Genomic DNA, 11,399 nt, shown 5'->3' with positions numbered 1-11,399 from the left:
GGAATCTCTCCCTAACGTGACATTACAAGAGCTAGGAATTAAGATATGCACTTTCCTTGGATTTTGAACGCAACAATATCTTTCCAACTTTTACATGCTCAGAAACCAAATTAAACACTGCATGCAAAATTGTGCTTATTTTTAATCTCTTTTTTCTTTCCCCATACATTGATGCTAATAAGATCTACGCGTTTACTTTTAGGGATACGAATTTCCAAGCATTTAAATAAAAAGAAAATTACTTCTTCAGCAAACATTAAATCATTTAATTGTTGAACTCTAGAGACCTAATTTACACTTACTACTTGATTATTCTTCCATTCTTAATATGAGAACACGATTTCTGATTAATGAACATTTTGTCCTTGGGAGGAGAAATTGGTTGCCTGGGAGGAATGGTTTTAAAAAACTCCAATGAGAAAAAAGATAAAATGGTTAGATATATTTTTAATCTATGCTAAATTGCTAATAGAGTAATATATTTTTTTAGTTCTTAAAGTTATATCCAGCATCTGTTACTTAACCGGGGACAATCCAGATTTCGGAAAAATAAAAGAGAAAAAGAAAAAAAAGTAGTGATGTATAATCAATTCATCATGCATGATAATGTCGAATGATGCATGATATGTTTAGGACATACACACAGTCATGCATACGTATACATACAATGGGATAATGATGCTTAACACGTCTGGCTGCTAATATTATAACTTTAAGTGCCACTGAAGATTCAGTGGACCCCACTTACAATACAAGATCTTCTTGTATTAAAGATTTAAAGTAATTAAGTACTACTTCTGGCAATTAATGCAAGTGCCGCATTGCGGTGTGAGAAAGTGTTTATGGCCATAGGGAGATAATGGGCCTTGGGGAAAAATAGAAAATACTTCTTCCTATTTATTTATAAGATTTAATTATTCACTTCATCAAAATTAAAAAAATATTATTAATTTAATTAATAGTAATACATTTATCTTATAATTATAAGAAAATCATAATAATTATTAATAAAAATGCAAAATAATTTTTAGAAAAATAAAATAATTTTACTTAACTAATTAGAAATCACTGATAAGATAATTTTAAAGTTATTTATTGTAAACTTAAAAAACCTATTGAAAAACCTATTTATATTTTGATTTTACAGTTACATTGTTACTGTCAGTAGTCAGTACGCAATATATTTTCTCTATAGCCGTGTATTCTAAAATAATTATTATTTCATAATTTTTTTTCTGAAGAAATGATTTCATAAAAGTTATCATAATGGCCAAAACAATATTAATCATTTTCTAGAATATCTTATAATTAAAAAAATACATGGAAAATATTTTATAAATTATATTTCAACATAATACACGTGATTTATCAATAAATAAATATTTTAATTTTAATAGTTATTTTCAAATAATATTTTAAAACATGAAAAAATGTTACAATTTTATCACATGCGTTATTTTATTTATTATTGATATTATTATTAAGAAGAAAAGAGTCATTAAGGTAAAAAAATGAGACATGCAATTTAAGAACACAAGGGAAGCTTGAATTTTAGCAACCATTTAATGATCAGAAAAAAATAGCAACAATTATCACCATCTAAATAAATAAATAAATAAAAAGTTTCTAAACAAACAAAGCAAGAGTGATGAGTGTGACATTGGCCTTACCTAACTGTCTCTATTCTAGTCGTGTGTAAACTTTAGTACCAAAACGGTATATGACCCATGCTCTGTGTAATTATTAAAATCAGGTAAAATGATGAAATTTTGAGCCATCGGGAGTACAATGGATATGGTCCGAATTTGACAGTGTTGACTATATAACTAAGAGTAATGATATTTATCCAAAATTTACTCGAAAGTATTTCGTAGACACCTAATGTTTTATTCAATAATAAAAAAGTTTAAAAGAAAAAAAAGTATAAATATAATAGAGTTTATATGATGTGAGAAAAAAGAAAAAAAAGATAGAGATCAGTGATTGAGTTTTTTGAGAGCGCGGTAGTAATGGCTATAAATATATTTATGTAATTATTTGACCCTCCTTTCCAACAAAATCCGCTGAAAAGGATTGATGAAGTATTTAAAATAAAAGTTAATTTATGTATCATTACTTTCCAAAAAAAAAAATACTCAAATTTTATCAATATCCCTTTTTACTGTTTGTTCTGATCCATTTAAATTAATTAATATAACAAAAAATATATTTGAGACCTCCAAAATAAGTAAAAAGTAAACTTTTTTATTTGGATGCAAAAAGTTACAATCTCATGATTTTTAAATGCATTTCAATATGATTTTCAATAAATTAATTTTTTTATTTTAATTCTTTAATTAATATTTTAGTTCGTGTCCCAAAAATACTGATTAGCAAGATCATTTGAAGTTGATATTTTTTTTATTGACCATCTTAATTTGTTAGTTTTTATTACTGAGAGATTTAAACCCAACGTTAGTTTTTGTTGACTACACAGCCAGTATGCTTGGATTACAGCACTTGGAGTCTTTGAAGTCAAACCCTACTAGAGGTTTATTAATTTGTCTATAACAGCATGATATTTGAAAGAGATATAAAGTGCTTAAATTCAAAGAATTAGCGGCAGAACATCTCAGGGTCTCTAAGGCCAAGGCAAGTAAGGCTTATACCAAGGGACAAATTGGTTTTGGGTCCAAAAAAAAAATTAATATATATGTGTGGTTAAAGAATTGATTTTAAACGATGAAAAAATGAGTAAGACTCAGAAACTGTTGCCACTGATAGAGGCTGAAATGAGACAACCTGAGATGAAAGAGAGGCTGCAACTACAATGGATTTGGTCTGCCGCACCACAATTAAAAAAATAGTATATAGTAATTAAACAAAAGTTGGAACTTAAAAACTACTGTATTCAATATTTTCTTTATTTAATAAATATAACAATTAATAGAAAAAACATAGCAAAATTTAGAATTATTCATTTTAGATTGGTCAGTGATTTTAACTGGGGTTTTGTTTCAAAAGATTCATTTGATTTTTTAATATTTGCACATCCTCACTTAGCATGATGTATTTATAATTCAATCGTATTATTTATGCTTTTACATACTTATTTGATGTGATATGTCATGCAAAACATGCTTAGTATCATTTCTCGAGTGAAATACACATTGATTAGTTAGAGATACGTTCAAAATGCTTGCATCAATGTTAAGTTTGATTTTATTAGGGAAAATTGTACAGCCTTTCTCCAGATTTTTTTTTTTTGACAAAACCTTTCTCGAGATCTTCTTAAATGATATTTTATAATTTTTTTTAGTTTGTAAAGAATATATTAATGTCTTATGAGACAATTAACGTAATTAATTTCAGATTTACATTTTTAGAAACTATTTTAAAAAAATAATCGAGAGACTAGTCTGACATCATCTTACAAATTCAAAAACTAAAAAGAACATATTAACACACTAAAACCTGATCATTCATAGTTCAATGTCCTTAACACACTCAATCTTATTGAAATAATCTCTTTAAAGAATGCAATATTTTAAATAAGAAAAATACATCTTATTTTTAAATTTTCAGGAAGGCAGAGGCCATACTTTAATCTTAAATTTAACATCAAAGGCCACTTAGAGTAAGTTTACATTACTTGTTTGAAAAGTTAGAATTGTGAGTTGTGACAGACAGAAAGTTGGATCTCCTCCGAGACTATAAATAGAAATACAAAGGTAGAAAGTTAGTCATAAAACATTCCTTCTAAGACCTCACTCATTTATATTGATTTCTGTTGAAATCAAGACACACTTCCTTCACAAACAAGTAAAACACAATCATGACATGTTACGGGCACAATAACAATGCAATCCTGTGGATCTGTTGTCAAAATCAAAACGCCTCTAAAAAGAGGTGCAAGGAAAAATCCTCATTCAACACATTACACCTACAAATCAGGCTTGTCAAGCAACCTATCCATGACCTATCTTCTGTAATTTCATATTATTTTCAAGCTTAAATATTTTTTTAACCTGACTAAGTTAGTATCTATTTATTTTTTTAATTTTAGTCCTGCAAATTGTCACTTTTTCAATTTTAATTCGTATAAATTTTTTGTTCTTCTAAGTATGTTTTTTTAATTTTAGTCTATTTAAAAATCCATTTTTTTCATTTATATTCTTGATAAATTCACACTAACAAGAATCAAAATTAAAAAAAATACAAACTTATGTAAACAAACAATGAACAAAATATTTTACGAAACCATAATTGCAAAGGCTCAACCTACAAACTGAAATTAGAAACAAAATGAAGAAGTTACATGGACAAAAAAAATGAAATAGCACTACTTTACATAAGAAAAAAAAACATTTAAACCTTATTTTTAGGTAATATTTTTCTAGTACAACTACATGTGTAATACACCCTATGTCCGAAGTATCATTTTCTAAATGTTGAAAAGAAAACTCTATCGAAACAGATTTGACAAATTCAAGTCCCGACATTTGCAATTTAACTCGTGAATTTATTTATACTATTTTTTGCATCTCACTCTGGTGCCTACAAAGATATTAAGACAATAAATAAAAAACCTTATTCCACTAAGGCATACATAAATCACAATGCCATAGAGTTCAATTAAAACCAAACAGATATACGTGAGATTTATAAATTAAAAGACTAAATAAATAAATTAATATAAAAATCAAACTGCCAGTGAAGGATAATTTTTTGGAAAAAGCAGTCTATAATTCAACAAGGAGTTTATATACGAAGAAAGGTACATACTTAGTAAAAGCATAAAGCAATGCTAATCTAATGGCACACAACCATGCGTGTTCATAAAATCCAGACATTAGTTAACATTCGTTGTTGGTGTGACAATTTCTTTGTAAAATACTCCAAACATAAATTAATAGATATAATAAGTATCTAAATGATGGCTCCCCCCATCAGACAAAAGACCAGTTCATGAACACAAAGGCAAGGCAGTGGTTGGAATCATCATCATCGAGAACTTTCCAAGCAATGGCCTGCTCATAAGACACTGGTCGATTCATACTTGATACACATATTCCTGCTGGCAGATATGCAAATCCCTGAAATGAAAAAGGACAAATAAGAGCACTAATTATAGTTAGGAGTTGATAGAAGGAAGATACAAACAACTTCTTATAAGACCAAGACCAGCACATGTGTTAGTTTACTAGTTAATCACCTGTTGCATTATCTTGGAGAACTCAATGCAGAGAAACTTCCTGCCAGCTTCATCAAGAACTTTATCCAGCATTATGTCTTGAAGAGCAACAAGAGTGGTTTCAAGCATGTCAAGTCCAGCTTGGTTTGCAAAGGTGAACACTGGAGATGCCTGCATAAATTTTGGCACTCAAATAAGACTACTTTACAGGGAGTTTATTTGACTAAAAGACAAGAAACTCCTGAAAAATAATAATGAAAATTAAGGTAGATTAGGCTTATATAGAGGCAGCAAGTGATTTACATTTGTTTTTACAGAACAGCACAATATTGCATCTGGATGGTGCCAAAGTTGCTTCAAGATTGCATCACCAGATGTGGACTCAACGCTAAAAAGCTCTGTGCAGGTGTGGAGACTGAAAGAAACAATCTTTACTATATCATACCAGACACAGGAAATAAGATGGTCAAATTCGTGCAATTTGTGTCTAAAACTGAGCCTTTCAGAGGATTACAGGACACAGCTAAATTACAAATACAAGGTGAATAACCTTGAAACACTACTCAAGACAAGGAAATCAAATGATTTAGGAAAGTACATTAACCATAACAAAAATAAACTTACAGACAAGATTAATAGAAGAATGCAAACCTGTAGCTTTTGCAGATCCATCTTGCTAAGGTAAGGGCCTCTGGTGGACCAGGAAGTGACTTTGGCCCCAACTGTGTACTGATCCTAGAGGGAGCAATTGCCATAGCAACCCTCTGAACAGATCGCACAACATTACGCACATACTGGCGAGCCATAACAGCCACATTGTCCCGCAAATGGTTCTCAAAGGTAAATTGGAATGCAATTGTGAGGACCGACCTAAGGTTGTAGTTATTCAGGTCACTTTCACCAGCTGAGCGAGCATTACCAGATCCAGTTTCCAGTGTTGACGCTAAGTCCAATGTCCTAGTTGAAGCCGGACCATCCTGAAATACAAAACAAACATAAACAAGGAATTTTGTTAGTTAATGCATGCTCATAAGCAGTAGCATCTGTAAGAAAGGCTTTATTTTAGCTAAAAGCCCAAATCACTTTATTGAAACATGAGAACTAAGACTTCAAGATAGATAATTATTTAGCCAGCCAATTAGACAGTCCAGATATAAATTGCATAAAAGAAGCATCAAGATATGACAATTTTAAATTTCCACAACCTGGATGGGTCATGCCAATTTTAGACCCTCACACTAAAAGATAAAATTTAGTGAAATGGCAATTAAACAACAAAAAAAAGAAGAGCAATCAAACAAAATAACTTCATGACCAATTCCCTTCAAAACTATCGAGCTACTGAGAAATGCCACTAACTGTTTTAGGATCCAATGGTATGATGCGGAAACCAGAAGGCAGTAAGAGAGCATCATCTGCAAATGATTCATCGATAGGTGCAAACACAAGCTGTGCACATGCTCCGATTGCATTTTCATCAATTCCACTGCACAGCTGCCACACCAAATTGCATAATAAGGTAAAAAAATCATTCACAGTAACTAGTTCCTGCTTTAATAAGATAAGAAAACCAACAACCTAAACACAAACACAAAAATGACTTTACCTGCATTAAATACATATCACATGCCAAAGCTACATCATCAGGGGGAAATGCATTACCCTCAATACGAACTACCTCCAAGAACTGCATCATTGCAGTGGGTGGAAAATGGGCATATAAATAAATAGGAATTACAAAATGAGGTTCATTAATCATTCATTGAAAAAGATTTAATACCTCCTCATGCTCAATAGTATGAGCAAGTGGTATAATGACATGGCTGCTCGGGAAACCACTAGGTCTTGCACAAGGAACTGCATAAGGACTAGCTTTGAGACATGCAGAAGAGTATGCATCAACCCCATAATTAGCCCACTCTGAACGATGCTCCCTCAGAAAACGAACAAGCAAAGCAGGAGGAACATTCTGCAGACCACCATTTTGTAATTAAGTATAATGAAGATGAACAATTACAAAATCCAGAAGATTCTAGCAAGTTGGGACGTGGGGACACTAGGAGGAAGAATTCTCGGAATTGATTGCTACAATACTAGAGTTAATTTAGAGAACAATGATAATTTCCACATAGATTGGTCTGAGAAGTACCTGTAGCAGCATTGATGCTTTCGCACACAAGACCCCACCTCCAAATGCGGGAAGCATTGATGTATTGTAATGGGAACTGAAAAACTTGTTGGGAGATGAGTTTATGCCTATGGTCACATCTTCAACCCCATCATTACCCATCAATGACCAACCATCATCCACAAACCCGTTGACAGCATCATTGAACCCTCTAAATAAATTTTTAAAAAATTATTGGTCAATAAGGATTGATGAAGATAGAGTGATTAAGCAAATGCCCAACTATGCAACCACCAAATATGAAAGGGCCTTACTTGCAAAGCCTTTGACTAAATGTCCTCAAGACAGCAGGCTGACGACCCCCACCATACTGAACTTCTCCACTTGATTCTTGTGCAATTTGTCTTACATTTCGCAAGGCCTGTACAATAATTTTTGAAATTTAAATCAACAATTTTTGACATGGTCAAACATCTAATGCAGTGTTACAAGAAATCTCACAGCAGTAGTCAATTTCTGAGCCAAGAATTTTGGTGATTCATAGAGGGGTCTAAGTACTTCAGGAACACTCCAAACCTACATCAAAAACGAAGTTAATATACTTAGGAAGAAGAAGTTCAAAGATATGGAAATTTACAAAATGATTTGAATAGCTTGATCTTCCTTACATCTAAATCAACATGATCAACAATGTGAACAATAGATCCACCACCCTCACAGGATCTAATTAGATAGCCACTAGGAAGCATTTCAGCTCTCACGAAGTTTGAAGCAGCAGGCCCTGTGGGGCCACCAGTTGAAGAAGTCAAGGACCTTTCACAAATCTGCAAGGCAAAAACAAATAGTCATTCTGTGTCGAGAGAAACTCTTCCTAAGAAAGAAGCCACATCCTAAATCAAGAAAAACACAACAATCAAGATTCTGCTCAGTACCACAAGACTTCCATCTTCCAAACTAGTAGTGTATCTCAGAGTCCAGAAGTCTCTTGCAGCTGCCAATGTTGTTGGTGCATATGTCTGAAAAAAAATCAAATTTAAATATCAAGAAAAACAACAGAGGAATAATTAAAAAGTAATTTAAGCTAGAGTTCAACTTTTTTTTTTTGCATAAAATAATCAGTAGACCTGCATGTACATGAGCTCTATCGTGCCCCCATTCCCTGTGGGGATTACACTCAGTACATTGAGGCATCGACAGTCACGATACCATGATGGACGATCTTTGAGAATCTCAGCAACCTGAGATGATTTGGAATGCGATTAGTTCAATAAAGCAAGGTTTCATTGTTCAGCAAAGAAAATAATTCTGCAATGAATGGTTACAGTTAAATACCTTTGTGGGCTCAAGGCTCACAAGGCCACAGGCTCTTGCCGCTACACCACTACAGTTGCGGGAAACAGCAACGATTCCAATAGAATCCGGACCAGGCTACACGAAGACAGAAAAAATGAGAGGCAAAATATAATCATACAAATACATATGTTTTATGCAAGCAATGACCATGAAGAAGAATTATTGAATAGGTCACACCTTCATCCCAATCATTTGGACCCAGTTGACAGCAGTTCCAGTAGCTTTTGAAAGGAACGCCGCCAGGGTCTCCTGAGCAATTGCAAGAAGACTGGCAGAATAAAGAATGGTGAATGAGCATATATTAATTAAACAATTTTGTTTGCATAATGGAGTTACTTACCCAGCTGGGTTGTTGGCATCCCACTGGGGATGCTGAATTTTGGGGTTTTGATGTTGGCGTTGACCACTCACTACCACAGATTCACAGCTATTGTCAGTAGTAGTAGTAGCAGATGCCTGTTAAGATACCAGTAAATGACATAGGTTCTTCAATAACACTAAATTATATTCTTCAATGAACATTCAGAATGATAATTGAGACTCACAGTATGTATTTGTTGTTTCATGAATCCATTATCATAAACCAACTGTGAGACCTGCTTCTGCAGTCGGTCGTTCTCTTCCATCAACAACTTGTTCATTGCAGACAGCTTTCTATTCACTGTCTGCAGACGAGAGGCTTCCTTCCGCTGCTTTTCACGACATCTACAGAAGAAAATTGGCAGGTAGAGTAGGTAATCTTTCCCATAGAATTTACCATAACATTGTATGATAGTCATTCATTATTCATTTCACTCTCAAGTTTCCTAATTTACTTTTGGACAAGTCCCTTCACTATCAGACCAAGACTATTATACATGTCAAGATCCTTAACAAACTACTATCAGACCAAGACTAAAATTTCTTTTACTTTGTCAATGCAGATAAAAAGTTGGAAACATGATATATCTATATGCATGTTGATTTAATAAAATAATAATAATGAGAGGACAAGTTGAGAAAAATAGTTCGAACAAAGTTTAGAGGGTAGAACAAAACATAAATTCCTCTCTTCTATAATTCAAAAAGAGAAAATATTAGTGTAATGGAAAAAAAAAAACTAAAAGTTGAAAACTGATTAACCTAGTGGGAAAAGTGACCAAAATCAGCTGTCATTATCCTTCATCTTATGACCAATTCCAAAACAAAAGCCATAAGATCATATGAACAAAAATGATGAAGGTCGGCGGGAAGCAGATGAAAAAAAATCATCAACAAAAATGAACAGCTAGCAGTCATTATCTCCCATTTAATCAACTCCAGAAAAGAAACTCCTTTTCTGAGGAAAAAAATAATAAAAACGATCGATCTTAACAAGGAAAATGACAAAAATGAAGTAACTTTCCCAGTAGATCTTCCTTTCAAGAGGGATGACTTACTCTTTTTTCTCTAGCAAGAATCTTTCTCTAAAATTTAACCCAAATAGCACATTACACAAACGAACAAAAAAATGCAAATAATGAAACAACACTTTATGACATTCCATTTTTTAAAAGAAGAAAAAAACAGGAAAAAAAATAAACACTGAATAACGAATATACTACACCAAAAAACTCAACTTTACAAAGAGAAAGAAGCTCAGAAACACCCTTTGAGCATTCTCAACCATAGAACACAAACATGACAAAAACAATTTTTTTATGATGTGGCAGTCTTGAAACCAAACAATGCTATGCATGTTTTGGTTCTCTTGCTCTCTCTACCTGCGATTCTGGAACCACACTTTGATCTGCTTTGTTTCAATGTTAGCAAGGAGTGGACACTCCCTAATGATTTGTTGCCTTCTGGAAGAACTAGGCTTTGGACATTCAATATAAACCCTCTCCAAAGCCTCCACCTGTTCAGGTGTGTACCTCACATACTTGCCACAATCCATGAGCTGTTGCTTGTTTGATGCTGAATCTCTCTGCATACAAAGTGCCATAACAACAAAACCAAAAAAAGAAACGTTTTCTTGGGGTTCAGAAAGACAACACTTGTTTTGAGTAGTCCTCTTCTTCCTTGCCCTCTCCCCCAAGAGAGCCTCCACACTCCTTCATCTGATCATGCTCTCTTAATAATCAAAACTTTGGACACAGTTTCAAGAGTTAAGGAAAAAGGGTTCTTGCTACTGTGAGTGAATGAGCTTTATCTTGAGCACACACACCAATCTCGAGACACACCCACAGAAAGAGATGGAACGAAGAGCACCTTTTTAAACAAAAATTTCTTGTTCTGTGAAACAGTGAATGCAAACACGAAAAAACAAACAGACACTACAAAATGAAAGGGGCTGGTTGGAAGAGTGGTGGCTCCTTAAATTCACTTGGATTTTTTCTGCAAAACCACTCTCTTTCTCTCTTTGATACCGTGTGATGCCAAAATGAAAAGCAACAATTTTTTAATCAGAGAGAGAAAAAGAATGGCGAATGAAAGGACAGGGAGTTTATTTTTAGGCCCTGCCAACAAAAGCACAGCAGAATACAAAAACAGATTTTTTGGTTTTTATATTTTTTTTACTAATGATTATACGTTTTAATTGTAATTTCGTAATTTACGTCCGTGAAATTTCATATGATTTGGTTTTATTTATTTTGAAAAAAAATATTATTTGTCTTTCTTATTTATGAAAATTTATTGTGAAAAACAGTATATGATGGTTCTCCTTTGCATTTTATCAGTTTGGAACTTTTAAACTAAGATCTTATTTTTTTTGTATTAAATTAA

General features: G+C 32.9%; 1 protein-coding gene across 1 annotated transcript; it reads right to left on the bottom strand.

Annotated features, from left to right (window-relative positions):
• Positions 1–4,687: 4,687 nt before the first annotated feature.
• Positions 4,688–10,617, bottom strand: LOC114421768 (homeobox-leucine zipper protein ATHB-14-like). The gene is made up of 18 exons (XM_028387834.1): positions 10,397–10,617; positions 9,200–9,359; positions 8,995–9,110; positions 8,832–8,922; positions 8,634–8,729; positions 8,426–8,539; positions 8,234–8,317; positions 7,970–8,125; positions 7,803–7,877; positions 7,616–7,722; positions 7,323–7,512; positions 6,954–7,142; positions 6,780–6,860; positions 6,533–6,667; positions 5,825–6,150; positions 5,477–5,588; positions 5,195–5,344; positions 4,688–5,075 (listed from the first exon to the last, which is right to left on the bottom strand). Exons 1-18 carry the CDS (start codon positions 10,615–10,617, stop codon positions 4,929–4,931), a joined length of 2,550 nt encoding a protein of 849 aa, XP_028243635.1. The 3' UTR covers positions 4,688–4,928.
• Positions 10,618–11,399: the final 782 nt, after the last annotated feature.

Source organism: Glycine soja, chromosome 8, assembly GCF_004193775.1.
Source record: "Glycine soja cultivar W05 chromosome 8, ASM419377v2, whole genome shotgun sequence".
NCBI classification, from domain to species: domain Eukaryota; kingdom Viridiplantae; phylum Streptophyta; class Magnoliopsida; order Fabales; family Fabaceae; genus Glycine; species Glycine soja.
Note: the sequence above shows the minus strand (reverse complement) of the source record. Positions and strands in the feature narration are given on the sequence as shown.